This window comes from Sciurus vulgaris (assembly GCF_902686455.1).
Source record: "Sciurus vulgaris genome assembly, chromosome: 1".
In the NCBI taxonomy this organism is placed as follows: domain Eukaryota; kingdom Metazoa; phylum Chordata; class Mammalia; order Rodentia; family Sciuridae; genus Sciurus; species Sciurus vulgaris.
Window position 1 is genome coordinate 15980504 of NC_136461.1, and position 19653 is coordinate 16000156.

The window sequence follows — 19653 nt, forward strand, 5'->3', positions numbered from 1 at the left end:
GAAAGCAGATCAGTGGCTGCCCGGGGCTGGGAGTGGGGAGGGAGCTGCCTGCAAAGGAATGGGGGGGGGGGATTTCCTGTATCTTGATTGTGGTGGGGGGCACCAATATGCTCCAATCATCTAACTGGGGCAAGGGGTGCAGCTCGGTGGAACAGTGCTTTGCTTGGGGGCACGAAGCCCCGGGTTTGATCCCCACCACGGCAAAAAATCAAATTAAAAAATCATCCAACTAAACCCGGATGATGCCTTTTATTTTAGGTTAATTGTAATCAGATCAGGTCAATTTTTAAAAGATAAAATGCAACCCCGAGTCGTGCCTTAAACCCAACAGACACAAAAATACCGCTCACCGCGTACATTTCTAAGTGCTCGCTCTAAATTTCTGCACTTAATCTCTCCTCCCCGTGGACCCTGGGCAGTCGAACTGTCCGCGGCCTGAGGGACCACTCCCGGGTTCTCTCAGGCCCCCGCAGGCTCCTCTCTCCAAGCTCGCGGTGGCAGCTGGGGCTCAGGGTAAGGCTCACTGGGCCTTGAACACCGGCTTGTGCTGCACACGCAGCACCCGGTACGTGTTGAGGCCGGGCACGTCGAAGCCGGGGGACAGCCCGTGGCCGTCCAGCGGGTAGAAGTTGACCAGCTGCCCGTGCTGGGCTTCCAGCGAGAGCCAGGCGTCGCCGAGCGGCAGCGCGCACGGGAACTCGCGGGCCACGTGCAGCTGGAAGACGCGGCCGCGCACGTGGCGCAGCGCCAGCGTGCGGAACGCGGGGGGCAGGAGCGCCTCGACGCGGGGCCCGAACTGGCGCAGGCGCAGCTCGCCTGCCGGCCCCGCGCGCACCTCGTAGAAGGTCCGGTTGGCGAAGGTAAAGTAGCCGGCGAAGGGCCGCGCGCTGGGCGGCGGGGCCGGGCTGTGCTCCGCCTCCCGGAGCGCCCTCTCCATGGCCGGCAGGAGCGCGTCGTAGGCCTGCGCCACCAGGTCGGGCCCCGGCGGCCGCGGCCCGGCCAGCAGCAGCACGAGGCCCAGGCGCAGCGGCGGCACCAGCGAGAAGGTGGCAGCGTAGCCGTCCAGGTCGCCGTCCTTGCGCACCACGCGGTAGCCGCGCTGCGCGTGGAACTCCCACGGCGTGCCGGTCTCGTTGGCGAAGTAGGCGCCCGGACAGGCCAGCAGCGGCGCCAGCAGGGTCTTGGCCGCGTCAGGCTGCAGGAGCCGCTGGGGCCCGCTGCCCAGCAGCGCCATGGCCAGCTTGGCCAGGTCGGCGGGGGTCGAGTACATCTGGCCCGAAGGGCGGTACCAGCCCAGGTCGTAGAGCGGGGCCGGCCGGCCGCTGCCGTAGAAGCCGGCCGCCAGGCGGGCGCGCACGGAGGGTGTGAGGTCGAAGCCGGTGTCGCCCATCCCCAGAGGCTCCAGCACGTTCTCCGAGACCCAGCGCTGGTAGTCACCCTGTGTGGTGTGGGCCGCCAGAACGTGGGCCAGGAGCGAGAAGGCCAGCGTGCTGTAATGGCATCTGTCAGGAGGACAGTGGAAACCGCAGGGTGACCTGGGCGGACGTCCCCAGACCCTGACCCGCCCCGTCCACCAGCTCGGGCCATCTGAAATGCGGCCAGGAGGGACCTGCTTCCCCCGCGGTCAGACCCAGAAGAGACTTAAGAGGTCCGTTGAATCTAAGGCAAGACATGGGTTGCGTTTTGTCTTTCAAAAATCAACCTTATCTGATGATAATTTACCTAAAGTAAAAGACATTCATCCCCGTATAGTCGGATGATTTTTTTAAGGTCTCCATTTTCAGTCGGGAAAGACTAAGCCCAGAGAGGAACCTGGATTTGCCCGGGACACAGGACAGTGGAGAGCTGGGCTCAGCAATGCGTGTGGAAAAGCCGCAAAACCAATCTTACTCGTGAGGGTTTACGTTGTCAAATGGAAGCTTAACGTCCTAAACTGAATGGGGCGCGGTGGGTGACAATGACCATGTGGCCCAAGGACATCAAATAGGGTCTCGGTCCCCTTATTCCGGTGCATGACGTTCACCAATAATCAGTTACAGCGGGTGCCGTCTAGGAAGCTCTAAAACGGTGCCGAGGAAGGCCCAGCGTGGACGACAAGGGCACTGCTGAACTCCAGGCCAGAGGGAGCCTGGCTCTGCAGAGGAGGAAGGAGGGCCCCAGCCTGGATCCGCCTCTGTGGGTCCCTTCTTCCTAGGGGAAGAGGGGCCAGAGGTTCAGCTTTGGGGGAAGCAGAGGGACATGTGGGGAAAGGTGCTTGACCAGAGTCACGCCTGTGTTCTGGGCCCCGCTCGCCCGGGCCTTGCTCTGCCTCTGCTGGAGGCCTCAGTGATAGGGACTGTGTTCGGCACCCCAGGTCTCCGCAGCCTGGCCATCCTGGCTCTTCAGGAGGTGCCTCCCATGGGGCTGGGTATCAGAGCACACCCCTCACCTGGTTCCTGGGTCCACCACCAGCACATCGTCCTTGAGCAGGCTGAGGGCTTCCTGGGTGCTGCCTCTCCACAGCAGGGAGGTGGACCGAAGCCTTCTGGGCAGCCCTAGGGAAGAGCAGTGGTCAGCACTTACACAAACTCGCAGGCCATGTGCAGCTGGAAGATGCAGCCATGCATGTGGCACAGTGCCAGCGCACAGAACGCAGTGGTCAGAGCCGCTGGGCTGTGTTTCATCGGGGAAGTCACTGAACCTCTCTGATCCAAGCCTTATCTGTAACATGAGGGAACTGCTGCCTATGTCTAGGACTGATGTGAGGATTAAGTGAGATACGATGCTTATCAGGGTGCCTGGCACATACTGACTGCTCAAGAAATAGTCGTTCGGGGCTGGAGGCACAGCTCAGTGTACAGCAGGTGCCTGGCATGGCCCAGGACCTGGGTTCCATCCTAGCATAAAAACATTAATTGTTATCAACTGTAGAAAGTTTAATTGCCACACACTTCTCGAGGTTGATCAGTCCAGTTTTGTGGAACTGGCTCCTCTGTCCACTTGGGGTTTTCTGAGCTGGATGTGACAGGCACTGGAAAGGTCACAGGCTTGGGATTCCTTCCGTCCAGGCACCTGTCACCAATTTATGAGCACGTGTTTTGTGCCAGGGACTGGTCTACGTGCTGGGGATTCAGTGAACAAAGTCCCTGCTGTGTGGAGTCACATCGTAATAAATATGCATGCGGTGGAGAAAGCTGTCCCCACGTCAGATGCTGTCTCCTACAAGATGGTGGGAGAAGGTGACCCTCAAGCAGGTGATCCCTGGAGATGTGGAAGTGAGCCAGGCAGCTGAAGGAAAGGACATCTTAGGCAGAGGGAACAGCCAGCACTAAGGGCCTGAGGCAGGAATGTCATGGTATCTTCAGGGAACAGCGTGGGACAGCCATGTGGCTGGAAGGAGTGAGACGGGGCTACTGTGGAGGTGGAACCCCACGTGCTGGGCTGAAGTTCTCGCTCCAGCCCTCTGGGTGCGCGGCCTGAGGCTGGCGGCCACCCCTCTCTGGGCCGCCTCTGCTCACCCCAGCGCCTGCGTGGCTTCCCTGCCAGACTTAGAAGGAGAAGGAGCCCCAGGAACGGAGGTGCCCTGGGGGACAGTGCGGGGTCGTCAAAGATGCTGAGCGCCTAGAACAGCTGCTCGATGGCACATTTCTCCACTGGCCCCTGTGGGACAGGGAGGAGCTGGGTGGGATATTTTTTAAATTGAATTGTTTATGAGTTCATCATAGGTACACATTATTGGGGTTCATTTTGACCTGATTATACAAGCACAGGGTACAATTTATTCCGATTCAGTCCCCAGTACTTCCCCTTCCCTCTCCTCTGTCCTTCCCCTGTTCCCTTTCCTTTCCTGATCTTTCTATTTATTTATAGATTTTTTTTTAATCAGTGCCTTGCAGATGTACATAAAGGTGAGATTCACTGTGCGGTGCTCACACACGTACGTAGAAAGTCTGACCCGAGTCATTCCATTCTTCTCCCCTTCCGTCCTCCACCCTCCCTTCCACCCCCTTCCCTGACGCCCTGGATCTCCCCCTATTTTCATGGATCAGGTGGGATATTTCCTTAACTGACAGCCGATAGCCCTGTGCAGGGTTCCAGTTACAGACGAAGAAAAATCCACGCTGCACCCCTAGAGGGAGCCCCAGAGTCAACTCCAGGGTGGACTTCCCTGGAGGTTCCCAGGCTGGACATCTCCCCCTCCTCCCCCGCTGTTTTAGCCCTGGGTATTGAACCCAGGATTGCTCTGCCACTGAGCTACACATCCCCTTGGTTTCTTGAGACACGGTCTTGCCAGGTTAGGATCCTCCTGCCTCAGCCTCATGTGGCTGAGATTGCAGCATGCCCCACCATACATTTGAATTTATAATATTACGCTCTTAAAGAGGACCCCAAAATAACAACCACATCAGGCTCCACCAGAGTAACAGGCAGAGCTACCTAGACAAGTACCTGCTGTGGGTGCCAAGTACTCAGACTCACCAACTCCAGTTGCCCAAAGTCAACTTAACCTGTCATTATTTTTCCATACTGGGAATTGAACCCAATTGCATCTACAACTGTGCTACATCCCCAGCCCTTTTTTTATTTTTTATTTCGAGATAAGACTTCACTAAGTTACCAAACCTGACCTTGAACTTGAGATCCTCCTGCCTCAGCTTCTGGAGTAATAGGGATTATAAGTGTGTGCCCCCACACTCAGCTACAGTCGCTTTATTACATAAGAAAAATGCAAGGCTCAGAGAGGTTAAGTGACCTGCCCAGGATCACACAGCATAGAGGCAGAGCTGGAATTTCAGTGCTTATACTCTTATCCACCAGGCCACCCTGCCTCAGGAAGACACTGATCCTGTCCTGCACTGTCATCTCAGGAGGACCCATTCCCTGGCAGAGCCCCAGGTGCTGTAAGTGGAAGTGGGCCAGGGGGGAGTAAGGCCAGGAGGGACAAGCCTGACCTCACTGTGAACTGATGAAATGGCAGGCACTTTCAGAGGACATCCACCTTTTCGAGTTGACGAATTGGTGACATAAATAGGAGCCAAGCGAGGCATTCGGGATGGGGCAGGTGGGGTGGCCTTCTCCGCCTTGGCTGGGCCAGACCCCTTGAGGCAGGGCTCTCCTCCCCCACACCTTCTTTGTCCCTACCGTGGTGAGAGATAGGCAGAAGGCCAGCGAGGTCCTTCAGACCCCTCCAGAACGATCCCTCGCCGCCCAGCCCATGTCCTCCTGGCTGTGCTCCTTCTTGTCCCCGGTCTTGTCTCATGGTCCCAATCGCCCTGGCTTGTTATTGTGCTTTTATTATCGTCACATAAATTGTCCTTAATAAGTATTCACTTATGTGATTCAAACTCCTAAAACACCAGAGAGCACCCGGGAGATGCTCTTTCTTCTCATCCAGAATACGTGTGCTCATGCAGGTTCTGCATGTGCTATACCTGTGTACTCATACATATCCATCGTCTGTGTACATAGGTTTCATTTTTATTCTCTTTATGTTAGCGTAGTCTATGTGCTGTTAAGAGCTTGTCCTCTACTTGATACTGTATCTTCTTCCATCTCTGAACACAAACAGTATCAACCTTTTTTAGGGCTACATAGTATTTGATTGTGTATGTGTTCTTACAGCTCACTGAGTCATTCCCCTGTCAGTGGACATGTAGGTTGCTTCCATCTTTTGTAATTACAAACTTTGCTGTAGGAAATAATTGCGGACAGGTGTGAAGCTATGCGTGCAAGTACAGAACTTCCTAGAAGTGAGACTGCTGAGTCAAAGGTATGTATTTTTGGTGGCAGGAGGGATGGAACTCAGTCCTAGGCATGCTGAGCATGTGCTCTGCCCACCCCTGCATGTTCAGTCCTGGTGAGTCTGCCAGTCGCCCCCCGCATGTCAACTTAAATTCCCACCACGGGCCTGTAAGAGGGCCTGTTGCACCACGACCCCCAGCTGGGGTACCCGTTCTTTGGCTCTTTGCCAGTCGGGAGCTGTGTCCCTCTGTGTTGTTTTCATCTGTGTTTATTTCGTAGGAAGTGAGCTCAGGACCTTGCACCATTTAGGACACTCTGGAGAGCCTTTCCTGCCGTCACTGGTTCCGCGTCCGTCCTACCTGTTTCCACGGCTCGCTACCTTTGCGTCAATGTGTTGGTGATCCTTGTTTGTGTATTAGGGGACACCAGGCCTCCGCTGTGGAATCGCCTCCCCATACCCATCTGCTCACTGGACGTGGACCTCGCAAGCAGCTCTTGACCTCTCAACTTGACTTTGACCGGTGACTTGACCCGCATTCCCAGGCTTCACCTCTGCGAGGTCTTTGCCAGCCCACCACCCAGGAGTGTGGCCAGTTCAGGGAGCACAGCAGGGACCTGTTGCATGGGAACCTGTCCCCAGGAGTCCCCACCCGCGGGGGTTTGGGCCAGGCCAGGTCAGCGCCGAGACTCACCGGAGAGCTGGCTGGCCATCCTGCGGAGGGTGACAGGCGAAGGCCCGGGGCCGGGACCAACCTCCTCCCGCCCGTCCAGCAGGCCCAGCGGGTGGCGGATGGTGAAGGCGCTGGCGTACCGCTCCAGCGGGTCGTCCAGGGAGGCCACGACGCCCTCCTCCCACAGGCGGTACAGCATGAGCACCGGGAAGACCTTGGAGATGCTGGAGATCCTGGGCGGCGTCGGGGCAGAGGGTGACCGTCGGCCCCCCGCCTGCTCCTGCCCTGCGCCCCAACCTTCCCGTCTCCCAGGGGAGCGCAGAGTCCACTCGCCAGGCCTGAGGTGGAGGTTCCCCAGCCTCTGGGAGCTACTCTGGGATGCTGGAGGACGCCAGAGGCAGCGGGGCTGGAGAGGGATGGACACCCCTGAGCGCCCACCCGTGCCAGGCCCTTCCTGTGCTGGGGCAGGCCTGGGTTCGGTCTGTCCTCTGCCTCTCACTAGCTGTGTGGCCTGGGCAAGTTGCTAGACCTATCTGAGCGCCTCATGGGTAGTAAAGTGGGTGCATGAGATTGTGCAGGTGGAGTGCCAGTCAGCGTACCCAGCAGGGGGAGAGAATTGCTGCCCCTGCCTGGCCCGGGAGGGGGTTCCCTCTGGGGTTCCCTCTGGGTCCCGCTACCCCCCAGTATCCCTGGGGCATCTTACTTTGCACTGTGAGCTTTGAGGATCGGGTGGACAGCACCCAGGAGAGGAGACCAGGGTGAGCAACTCAGTGTCCCAAGCACCTCCCACTGCTGCCACCTCACAGGGACCTGGGGTGAAGGCCCAGAGAACTGGATACAGTTCTTATGTGGCACATGGGAAGGGTGACAAGGGACCCCTTTCTAGGCTGGGCAGTTTGGGACTAAGGCTCTCCAGAAGGGACCCCTTCTTCACCTCTTTCCACAACGAGGAATTGGGTTCACTGGTCCTCTGTGGCCCTCAGTCTTCTCCATGGAATCATCAGGACTTAACCACGGGCCCTGGCAGCTTAGACCCCCAGCCACCATTGTCTTGGGTCTCCAGGTCCCTCTGCCCTCCCACCCCTCACCCCTCCGCAGGACCCGGCAGGCGGCCCAGCTGACCGGTACATGGTGTACTCATTGGGAGCCCCAGAATTCGGGTCTGAGCCGTTCTTCCTCCCGAAGTTCCCAGTCCAGAGCACAGTGTCGTTGTGAATGACAACTGCAGACATGGCAGCCAGGCCTGGGGCAGACATCGCCTGGCGCAGGAGCCCGTCCACCTGAGGGAGAGCGTGAGGCTGCGGTGTGGGTGCAGCGGCAGCCCCCAGGCTACGGGAGGCTCTGCACGCAGCAGCCCCGAGGCCCTCGCCTCCCAAACCCGCCCCACGGAGGGCCCAGCTCCGCTGAGCAGCTGCCCTTGCGTCCAGAGAAGCCTTTCCTTAGCAGAATCAAGAGAGGACGGGGCCAAAGCTACGGATTCAGTTGAGCCCCACCCGCCGCCCCAGGGAGCCCGCCTGGGGCCCCTCAGTGCTGAGCCCTCTGGGGTGCACAGAGGGCCCCTGGCCAGCTGGGACGTGCACTGGGGTCAGGAAGGTGCCCAAGGGGCGCTGTCCACTCAGGTCCCCACTCCGCCCACCCGCACCTCTCGGGGCCTCCTCTCCTCCTGGGGGGGGACCTCGAGGAGCAGACAGAGCCGAAGCGCAGCCCCTGCCACGCACCAGTGGCCGCAGCAGGCCGCGGTGGCTGCTGACGTTGCTTTTAATAAAATTTCTGACCCCTGGCTGCGCGGGCCCTTGCCCCCTCTCCTCTCAGGATTCGCAGAAGGTCATCGTGTCCCTGCACTGGTGCACGGTGGGCCCCTCAGCCCTGCCCGCCGCCTGCCCCTCAGGTGGCAGTTTCGAGTCCCCCCGCCACACCTCTGTGCGGCAGCTCCTGATGCTGACGCGTCCCCTCTGTCTGTCTCCTCGCAGGGTGACCCGGGTGCGTGGGGTCTGACTGGCAGGGAGCCCAGCACCCTGCGCAGGAGAAGTTCCACCGTGGTATCCAAGCTCTCGCAGGGGCCTCTGCGACGTGGCCACTGCCACCCTCTCCCATCTCATCTCTCCACGCCATCCACCCCAGCCTCCTGGCCTCCAGGTGCCCCATCCTCAGCCACGCCATGGTCTCTTTTCCTTCTTGAGCACACCCTTCCATCCAGGCGCCCTGGGTGCATGTCACCTGGGCGCATCCTGTTCACGGGGCACCCATGCCCTTCCTCCAGAGCCCTCCCTGACCCTGGCCGGTTCCTATGCCCCATGGTCCCCTAAACGTTCCCTGTCCTCACTCTCACCCCGCAGTAGACGCACATGTCCTGTCTGTTCCCTTCACTTCCCGTCTGGGGGTCTGGGGACAGGTCAGGGTGGCCTTCCTACCTGTCCCTGGGGCTCGCCCAGAGCAGGTCTCTGGAGACACACGCTGAGCGGGGAGTGAACGAGCCCAGTGCCCGCCCAGCACCCTCGGGCGTCACTGACCTTCTCCAGGGCCTCCTTCAACACAGGCAGCGGGTGGGCCAGGGGCACTAACTCGGGGTGCCGGGGACACATCCTCACAGGGGCGGAGCTCACCTCTGGTCCCGGGGAACCTGGAGAGGACATCACATGGTGATAGGGTGGAGGTCGGAGGAGAGTCAGGGTCGTCCTAAGGGAGGGTGGCAGCATAGACCAGAGCTGTGGGGACAGTCCTCCCCAGCCAGCCAGATGCCAGCGTACAGCACAGATGCCACCAACAGGCACAGAGGGACAAAGGGCAGAGAGAGCCAGGAGGAGGAGCCTGCCCAGGCTTGCCAGCTTCTGCTCGGCCCTCAAGGTGCCCCCTAGGCCGCAGCCCTGGCTGGTGACCCCTGTCCCCTCCTCCCCTGCTCAGCCAGCTTCCTGCCCGTGTGGCCATGCACTCAGCTCCTTGGGGCAGGCCTAGCTACTTCTGTCTGTCTGTCCGTCTCTCTTGCCCGTGTGTTGGGGGGAGGGGCCTTGGACCCTCAGGTTGGCTCCAGGCCTGAAGCACCAGGGGCAGCTCAGGGGCAGCTCTTTCAGTCGCCAGACCCATGCTCTGGGGCTCCAGCCTGTGCCCAGGGAGGGCAGCCCTGGCACCTGAGGTGTCACACGGCTCCCCCAAACCTCAGCTTAGCCTGCAAGGCCAGCGTGGTGCTGAGGGGCGTGAGGACCACCTGGGAAGGACCTCTCCGTGCCGTCCTCGGCCTCTGACGCTTCCCCAAGCTGAGGGAAGTTCCCTGTGATAGGCTCAGTAGGGCCAAAAGTTCTGTCAGCTCTTCCCACCCTCCCGCCCTCCCCGGCTGCCAAGGCTGAGAGCCAGGGCCAGGAGTGCTGGCAAAGCCACTGGCCACTGACCACCGGTCACCAAGCCTTACCCGGCCCTCTTCACACTTCTAGAGTCTGGCTGGCTTGGGGACTTCCTTAAGCCAATGGAACTAGGTCAGCTGATGGTGTGACTTTGACTTCCAAGCCTAGACCTTAAGGGATTTGCTCCCTGGAGACCCTGCCTCCCATGATCCCTGAAGGAGACTCACAGGAGGCCCTCTGTCCCTGCTGGCTTGCCTGCCACCTCGAAGGAAGCAGCAAAGCTCGGCGGTCCGCAGGATCGTTAGCGATAGCGAGCCAGTAAGTCTGGGGAGGTTCGTCGCTTACACAGGAAAATTACCTCGGGTAGAACCTCAGTAAATCCACGGCAGAGGCTAATGATCAGGGTCAGGGTCTCAGCGAGAATCCGGCCTTGGCAGCCTGGGATGGAGCTGGGGCTGGCCTCAAGGGCTCACCTCTCTGATGTGCACACACCTGAAGAGTCACCTGGGAATCTTAAAATTCCCAGACTCCATTCACTAGCGCTGGGCGGGCCTGAGAGTCCTGCCTGGAAGCCGCCCAGGTCTTGCCCACGGAGCAGGAGGACCTAGATCCACGTGGGCTGCAGATCATGACCTGTGTTTCCCGCTGGTGGTAAGTTAGCACACACTTGGAGAGAAAGGGTTCGGAAACTTCTATGACAGTTCGGCAGTGATTTGGCACCTGCTGAATGCACTAACGCAAAACTTGGGCTTCTATTTTGGATGTCTTTTTTAATGTTTTCCCTAATAATTCATTTTTATGTTTTATAGCAATATTGGTCTGCTGTGGAGGGTAGGATGATAGCTTGAGAAACGTGGCCCTGGGAGACCGGCCAGCCTGCCCACCCCGGATCTTGTCTTTTGAGGAATTGAGAAGGCGCTCATAGAGGAATTAATGAGAGAGGAAGGGAAAGGAGAGGAGCCACGTCTGTAAAAGCTCTGTGGCATATTGGAAGCCCTTGGCCCTCACTGAGCTGTGGACATCGGTGACACAGGGTGACACAGGTATGGAGACAGGCCTCCCACACCTCAGAGGCTGGGACTCTGGACCCTCCAGGATCCCAGCAGGTTGGATGACCCCGGGTTGCTATAGCAACAAGGCCTGATGTCCATCACCACATGGTGGCTCCTTCAAGCCGCTCATGTAGCAGTGGGGGGATCTTTGAAGGGGGTGAGGGCCTGCAGCCCCCGCCATGTTGGCTGAAGGCAGAACAAAGGAAATGCTGTTGGCACTTGCAGGGACCCTGAGTTGTACCCAGGACTGGGTGGCTTGAGAAACCCTGGTGGCATTCGGGTCCTCATTTTATACACGAGAGCGTCAAGGCCCAGAGAGGTCACAGAACTTGCCCACGGTGCACAGTGAGCAAGACCTGGTGAGTGAGCATGGAGGCCACAGCATCCTGGGCTTGGGCGGCAGCTCACAGCCTAGGAACACCCACGGGGACAGGAGCAGGGACAATACTAGTGGTCACACTCACCAGTCTGAAGCTTGGGGAGCTGATACTGCCACAGGAAGCAGCCAGTCATGACCACGGAGAACAGGAAGAGGAAGCCGCTCAAGGCCGGGAAGAGCCACCTCTTCCGCACTCTGGGCAGCGGGGGCCGCCAGCCAGCCTGGAAAAGCAGGGACACGGGCTCCCTGGCCATCAGCTGGCAGGACGGGGAGGAGCCCCCTCCAACACCTATGCCTCAGGCTCGCTCGAACACGGGAGTCCACAGCTGTACAGGGACCCCAGCCCTGTGAAACCAGACCCTGCCCAGGGTGACCCTCTGCTCCCAGCGCAGGCTTGGGCTCCGGCCTGGTGGCCTGTCCCAGCTCCCGGTCCCCATGCTGCTCCTCCAAAGTGAGTGGGAAAAGCTCTGCGAGGAAAGGGGACTTTCCTGGGGATCTGGAGGAGGAAGCACAGCAGGAGGTGGTGTCCACGGGGCGAGCAAGTCCCCAAGCACGAGGGAAGGAGGGGACAGGTAGGGAGAGACCTGAGATGCTGGACGTGGAGGCTGGTTGCCACCCAGCCACCCAGAAGAGCCATGGCTCCCTCAGTGTCAACTAAAGGGCCAGGTTCCACCTCTCTTTAGTATCCCAGAGCTGGGCTAAGCCCCTTTAAGAGGAGAGCCACGGCACCCTGGGAGAGAGGCACCGTTAGTGCCCGTAGGTTACAGACAAGGCTCAGAGAAGTTAAGTGACTTGCCCAAGGTCACACAGCCAGTGGCAGATCTGGGATTTGAACCCAACACCCAGTCTCTGACCTGCTCAACCAAAATTCTAGAAGATTCTTAATGGCCATTGGTTGAATCTTCTCATTTCCAGGTGGGCAGATGAAAGTTATAGAAAGGAAAAGACTTGTCAAAAAGAAACAGTCACCCCACTATGCCGTGTGCGTGTGTCACGTGTTGAGTGTCAGCTTTATGCCTAGCTTCTGAGCCACATCCTCAATCCTCGTTTTGAGAGAGTCTTGCTAAGTTGCCCAGGCTGGCCTTGAACCTGCAATCCTTCTGCCTCAGCCTCCCGAGTAGCTGGGAGTACAGGTGTGTGCCACCAGACCTGGCTAACGTGTACCATTTTATTAGACCTCACAACCTGCTCAGGAAGCTGGTTCGGGACCTCTGTTTTAGAGATGATAAACGGGGTTCAGAGAGGTTAAGCAACTTGCTCAAGGTCACACAGCAAATGAAGTTCATTCTACCCAACTGTCTACCCTGTGTCTGACATGCCCTCTCCTGAATGTCACTGTCCCTGTCCTTTCAACATCTCTTTCCTGAGCACCTACTAGGCCTCAGGCACTGTTCAGGGCCTTGAGGTTCAGCAGTGAACCAGCCTCAGGAATATCTGCCCTCAGGGAGCTGGAGAGGTGGCATCTGAGCCTGTCTCCCACTGGCCCAGCCGCTCAGGGAAGTTCCTTTTCACTTCTTGATGGATCTCCATCGCTGGCTCAGAGACCCGCACCTGGCAGGCATTCAGTAGGAGCCGACACACAGTGGTCCCACGTGCTTGGTGCTCTTTGGGTGATTTATAAAGAATTCATTTAATCCTTGCATCTGAAGGTAAGCAGGCACTATTATTTTCCTGGTTCTTAAGAAATGCTTTTGAACTTCACATTGTCCAGCAAGTTGAAAGTCTTGGGTTCAAATCTCAGCCCACCCTCCTAAGTCCACTGTCATCTGGGGTAAGTCCCTCACTCTCTCTGGGCTTCTGCTTCTCCAATTGTTGAAGAAGAGGGTTGGGATATTTATAAAGAGTTCATTTTTACATCTGGAAATCTCCCTAGATTTCAAAAGTACCTTCCAGCTCCAGAATCCAGTATTCATGCTGAAGGCTTTATTTTGTTTTGTTTTGCCTTTGCTTTTTTCCAGTGCTGGGGATTGAACTCAGGGCCCCACGCATGCTAGCCGAGTGCTCTATCACTGAGCTCCATCCCCAGCCAAGCCATTATTTATTTTTAATTTTCAGAGACCAGGATCAATTCAAATGTCTTTGAGCTGGGGAATAAATAAACCAAGTATGCTATGTCCATACAATGGGATACTACGCAGCAATGTTAAGGGATGGACTTCGGGTATGTGCAGGAACGTAGATGAATTTCAAATGCACGATGCTCAGTGAAATAAGCCAGACTGAAAAGACTACAAACTATATAATACCACTTACATAACATTCTGGAAAAGGCCAAACCACAGGAACAGAAAACAATTTAACAGTTGCCTGGGGCTGGGGATGGGGGAGGCTACGAAAGAGCAGTAGTGAATCTGGAAGTTGATGGAATTTTTCTCCATCCCGTGTTGGTGATTTGTCAAAACTCATGGAAATGTGGGGCTTTATTGCTTATAAACACCTCAGTTTTTGTTATTGTTTGTTTTCAGTTTTTTTTGCAGTAATGGGAATTGAACCCAGAACCTTGCACGTGCTAGGCAAGTGCTCTGCCACTAAGCTACATCCCTGACCCCATTTTTTTTTTTTTTTTTTTTTTTTTTTTTTTTTTGAGACAGGGTCTCGCTAAGTTGCTGAGGCTGGCCTCAAACTTGTGATCCTCCTGCCTCAGCCTCCTGAGCAGCTGGGATCACAGGTGAATACCTCAGGTTTCTAAAGTGAGTCCATTAATGATCCTGAGAGCACAAGGCTGTCTCCACCAGAGTGTCAGAGGAGTGACACCTGATGTAAAACTCTGTTGGTCACTGTGGCAGGTTTATACAAAGAGGAGCCAGCAGGACATGGGGTGGGAATGGAATCCCCAGGCCTCTCTGTGCTCTGCAGCCCCCACCCACCTCCACGTGGGGGCGGGGGGCTCCTCCGATTTCAGCCTCATCCCCGCTTGGTCTCCCATCTCAGGATTATTCCCAGTGGACCCGGGGCAGAGTCAGCAGAGTCAGCACGTAAGCACTAAGCTGTCCGCCAGCTGCCACGTTTGGGCGGAAGACTCTCCTCTCCCCTCCCAGCTGGAGAACGCTGTGTGGGGCCGGCCCTCCCAGGCTGCCTGCCTGCGTGGCCCCCAGCTGCCTGCCTGGGGTCTGCACACGGTCGCCTCACCTCCTTTCCCGGTCCTCGGGGCCCATTGTGGGACTCCTCCTCTGTCCATTCATTCATTCATTCACGGTCCCCAGGGCCTGCTCCGTGCTGCCCACCCCCCACCCCCGCGCCATCCCCCAGAGCCAGCAGCACGTGATGTGGGACCAGGGCCTGGGCCCAGGTGCAAGAGGACTGGACACCAGCTCTGCCCTTCCTAGCTGCGGACACAGGGCTTTGCCTCTTGGAGTCCCCGTCTCCTTAAGGAGGCCAGTCCTCCCACACCTCCTGGAGATCAGGCCACAACCAGAGAGGTCATGCCTGGAAGGCCCTAGAAAGCCGTTCACCAACCGGTCGCTAGAGCTGTGGTAGTTCCTCTGAGTGGGCATGAGCAGAAGGCTGCGGCGGCCTCGGCCTCCACGGAGGGCCCAGCCTCCACGGAGGGTGCAGACCAGCCAGCTGGAGGGTGTGGGAGGAAGATGCAGCATCCGCTCAGAGCGACGCAGGTCGAACCCTGGACGCTGCCCGCGGACGAGGCACATGCTCTGGAAGGTCAGTGGTGGCCATGCTGGTGACGAGGGCTGGGCGATCGAGGGCAGTGCCTGAGGCTGATGGGCCTCTGCCTTACCTGGGTCTTCATCTCTCCAAGGCATGGAAGATTCCAGCTCCTGGGGGATTCACACACCAGGAGACCCAGCGGGCCAGGAACTGAGTCAGAGGGGAGAAAGCAAAAGGAGTCCCGGGTGGGGGCTGGGAAAGGGAAGAGGGACAGGCGGCTACTAGAAAGCCTGCCCCGCCTGGTGGCGCGGCCCCCACACGCTGACCCCGAGTCTGTCTGCCCAGGGCGCCCTGCTTTTAGCACGCAGAGTCCTACGTTGCGGGAGGCCTCTCCCTCCCTCCGTGGCCAGCAATCAGGACAGCTGGCCAGCCAACCTGCCCTGCCTCTAATTCCGGCTCCTGTCCCCCTCCAGCCCGTTCAGCAACGATCCTGTCCAGGCCCCCAGGCACTGGGCCACGACTTACCTTCTTCCAGAAGGCTGCGGAAGGTCAGGGCAGTTGGGGCCCACTGCAGCTGGCCAGGGGACAGGGGAGACTTCCTGGGCTCAGAGGCCCTGCCCAAGCTCTCCAGGGATGGGCAGATGTGGCATCTGATTTCCCAGCGCTAATCCTTCCGAGTGCCTCTGCCAAGGGGATTAGTGCTGAGGTCCCCAGGCGCCAGGGAAGCGGGCAGACCTGTCAGGGAGGGGTGGATGCACCACGTGACCCAGGAACTCCAGGATGGAGGCCAGAGGGACACTCTCAGGAGGAGTCTCGCCAAGCCCATGCAGAAGAGAGGCGGCAGGTGGCAGCTACCACCGGGGTGGGGCCCACAGGGCTTCCTGGCCTGTCCAAACACACGAGGCTCCTCATGCACCTCTGAGGTTTGAAGCCTGGCGTCCACACGTCCAGATAACTGGTTCAAACCCCAGTTCCATCACTACCTTGTGACCCTTTTTAAACCGCTGGTGTTTGGGTCCCCGGATTCCCAGGGCTGTGGCCCGGAAGCCACCGTTTTTGAAGCGTCCTCAGTGATTCTGCTGTGTGGCCGGGGTTGAGAAGCTCTGCCCCGGGTCTGTGTGCACATGGGAGCCGCCCAGGCGTGGTGCCAAACTGCAGGTTCTAAGCAGTGGGTCAAGGTGGGACCTGACTGTCTCCATTTCTGGCCACCGCCTAGGTGACGCGGATGCTGGCACCTGGAGGAGCAAGGTCCCCTGCACCCGATGGATCACATCAGCCCCTCATTATGATCTCCTTTCTCTGTGCCCAGGGTGGGTATGGGAGTGAGCAGAGGCAGACCTCCTGGACCTTCTTCTGTGGCCCCACGACCAACATCCCAATGACCTTGCCTAACTACCTGGAGTGGCTGGGGAAACGGGCTGAGAGGAGAAGTGACTGCAGGGTCACACAGCAAGTTTAGTGACAGAAGTGGCAATAGGACCCAGGTCTTTTCCATGGTACCTGGCTTCTGGGTACTTCTGACTGAAGCTCAGAGAGGGCTGCGCAGTCTGCCTCAAGGTCACGGGTACTGACCTTGTGCCAGACACAGAGCTTCTGTGTCCCATGAAGCAGGTTTTATTATGTCTCATTTTGCACCCAAAGAAACTGATGCTCAGAGGAGAGAGGTCTCCAGGAAGTAGCAGGACCCAGAATGAGACCCACAAGTCATCTTTCCCCAGACAGGTGACCTCCGGTCTTTTGTTCCCTTCTGACTATAAGGTCCCCTAGGGCAAGGACTGCATCTTAAAACTAGTGCTGACCATCTGACTCAGTTAATGCCCTTCAGGGCCCTGAGCCTCCTGCTCAAGACACCCAGCCCAGTCCTCCCAAATTTAGCCAGACCAGAATCTGCAGCCTGTCATACAGCAAGATGGCCACACGGTGGCAGCAGACGGCCAGCAGTAAAGCCTTGGGTCCAGCCTGCCTCCTTCAAGGAATCCTTTACTGGAGGGCGGCTCTTCCTGCAGGCCCACACACTGGGCCTTTCCATCCACCAACCAGATCATCCGCATGCCGGCCAGGTAGGGAGTGATCATTTATCCTCTGCCAAGACAAGAGACCATATTCATCCTTTGCTTAACTCCCGCAGCTGCGTCCTGTTCTTTTGAAAAATTCCAAATCCTTGACTGTCCAAGGTAGACTCTACCCGCTGGCGGACCCTGGAGTCAGACCGCAGAGTTCAATCCCCAGCTTTCCACTGCCAGCAACTTTGGTCAGGTCTCCTTGCTGCCCTTGGGCCTCCATATGCTCATCTGTAAAATGGGCTAATGAAGCACCTCCATGAGAGGATGCGCCCGCAGGACACAGTTCAGTGGCTACGCACGCAGGGGCTCCACCAACGTCAGTCTCCCCTACTCCCTTTAGTCTCACGGACCTGCTCGTCCAAGAAGAAGAAAATTGCCACCAGCCTTAACATCAGGGCTGTTGAGAAAGAAGAGCGTAGCTGAAGAGAAAGAACAGATCAAACTTAAACAAGGAAAACGATTCTCGCAAAGAATACACGAAGACACATTTCCCGGCAGGGCTTTGTTCGTGGATTCCCCTCTAGCTCACTCACAGAACCAAGCAAGCGCTTACCGCGCCTCCGCCATTCTCCAGGTCTCACGCCTGGCTCTGGGGAAGGGCGCAATGGCCAGGCAGACCTAGTAGCAGATACTGTCAACACGTGTTCACTGAGCCCCTGCTCAGGGCTGGACACTGTTCTGGGTGCTTCTGAAATATCAGTGAACACAGGCCAACACCCCTGACCTCAGAGAGCTAATCTCCTAGCAGGAGCAGCACAGTGCATAAATTAAATGGTGGAGTCCATGCCATGGAAAATCAAGTAGAGCTGGGTAGGGGGCGAGATTACAGTGTTAAGTTGGCCAGTCAGGATGGGCCTCATTGATAGGCACATCGCTTGAAGGAAGCAAAAGAGTCCACTCTAGAGACAGCAGAGGAAGAGCACTCCGATTAGGGGAAGAGTACCTAGTAGATGGAAGGAAAATCAGGAAAACAAGAGGCTGGACCAGGCTAAGTAAAAGGCAGAGTAGTAGGCAAAGTCAGGAAGTAATGGGCTAGGGAGGTTGTGTGGAATCTTCTAGAATACAGGAAGGATGCAGGCTCTTCCTCTGAGCAGGATGGGAGCCTTCACAAAGTTTGGAACAGAAGACTAGCATGATCTGACACCTTTTCAAAGGAGCACTGCATTCTTCTGTTTTCTATTACTGTAACAGAATACTCAAGGCTGGGTACTTTATGAAGAAAAGAGGCTTATTTAGCTCACAGTTTTGGAAACTGAAAGTCCAAACAGCATGGCAAGGGCCTCCCTCACTGTAAAATCTTAGTGCATGGCAGGAATGCAAGGACAGGGAAAGATCACATGAGGAGACAGGAAGTAAGAGAGAGGCAAAGTACTAACCAGGGTGCCACAGAACTACACTGATGCTTTCAGAGGGCAGCGCCCACTGTGACCCAATCACTTTGCACTAGACCCCGCCTCTTAGAGGCTCGGTCACTTGCTGGCCTGGTGGTGCCTATATTCCCAGCTACTCCCAAGCTGAGGTAGGAGGATTGCACGTTCAAGGCCAGCTGGGGCAATTTAGTGAGACTCTGTCTCAAAATAGAAAATAAAAGGGGCTCAGTGGTAGAGCACCCTCTACTGCCACCCCGGGGGCCAAGCTTCCAGCATGTGGCCCTGGGGACACACTCAGACCACATCTGGCTCCTGTGGGTCGGGGTGGGGCAGGGAGTCTAGTGAAGAGGCTGCCCTGCTTGTTCGGGTGAGGGGGTGACTGGGCCAGCAGCAGAGGCGAGCAAGTGTCAGAGGCTGATACTCTTAAAGGTGCAGCCGCGCTGCATGGAGCTGGGTGCGAGAGCAAGAGGGTGGTGGGCAGAAGCGCCGAAGTCGCTGCCCTGCATGTCTGGAAGGAGGAAGGGGCTTTCCCTGCGGCCAGGGAGGCCCCCATTCAGGACTGACCCATGAATGGTGGAATGTGGGCGGTAAGCGGTGGAAGCAGGCAGCTGGGCATTGCATCTGGAACTGAGAGGCGGGGACCAGAGGCACCATGTAGAAAATGTCTGGACTTCGACGTTAGATATTTAAAGCTATCATCACAGTGAGATGGAGAAGAAAAAGGAAGCGGAGACCCAGGAGAGGTGAGTCCCGGTGAAGGTGAATTCCACCAAGTCGAAGCCCACGCAGCCTTTACTGGGAAACGCACGGCAGAGGGTCAGAGCTGAAGGAGGCACAGCGACCTCCAGCCCCTCCTCATCCCTCATCGTATGAAGCTGGGTACAGGCCAGGACGTAGCTGGAAATGCCATGGAGTGCGCCCTGGACGGAGCCCTCTTGCTACTTTGCTTTCTACAGGTAAGTGCGAGGTCAGTCTCACAAGCAAAAAAACCTGGTCTGAGCCCAGGTGCCAGGGGAACTACCCGCAGCCCCGAGGGCACCTGAGACCCCATGGACAGGGAGACCAGCTGGGCCACTTCTGCTGTGGGGAAGGGCACCCCTCCAGAGCCTTCCTGCTCTCTCAGTGCTGGAAGGAGCGCCCAGGGTCTTCCAGCAGGATGCACATTGTCTTTCCCAGATTCGTCCCCCGGCCGAGGGGCTTCATCAAGTATAAGCCCACTGGACAGAAGTGGATCTATCCGGGCTTGCAGCCAGGATCCAGTGGTTGCTGGCAAAGCCGGAGGAGACTTCAGAGACAGAGCGAGGCCTGGAGACGTAGGGCAGAGGCACCCTGAGCTCTCCGGCCCTGGAGACCATGCCAAGTCTGAGGGAGGAGCCCAGGCTTGGCGGGGGTGCAGCCTGGAGCCCCTGAGCTTCTGCCATCACTCCCTGGGCTTCCTGGCTTGGCCCAAGGTGACATT

At 57.6% G+C, this 19653-nt stretch overlaps 1 protein-coding gene across 1 annotated transcript; it reads right to left on the minus strand.

The window, feature by feature from the left end:
* Positions 1-520: 520 nt before the first annotated feature.
* LACTBL1 (lactamase beta like 1) lies at positions 521-14937 on the minus strand (the record flags this gene model as incomplete). The annotated part of the gene is made up of 7 exons (XM_079115651.1): positions 14892-14937; positions 11244-11379; positions 8903-9012; positions 7515-7672; positions 6414-6625; positions 2429-2534; positions 521-1502 (listed from the first exon to the last, which is right to left on the minus strand). The coding sequence occupies exons 1-7, from the start codon at positions 14901-14903 to the stop codon at positions 521-523; spliced, it is 1716 nt and encodes a 571-aa protein (XP_078971777.1). The 5' UTR covers positions 14904-14937.
* Between the last annotated feature and the right edge of the window lie 4716 nt (positions 14938-19653).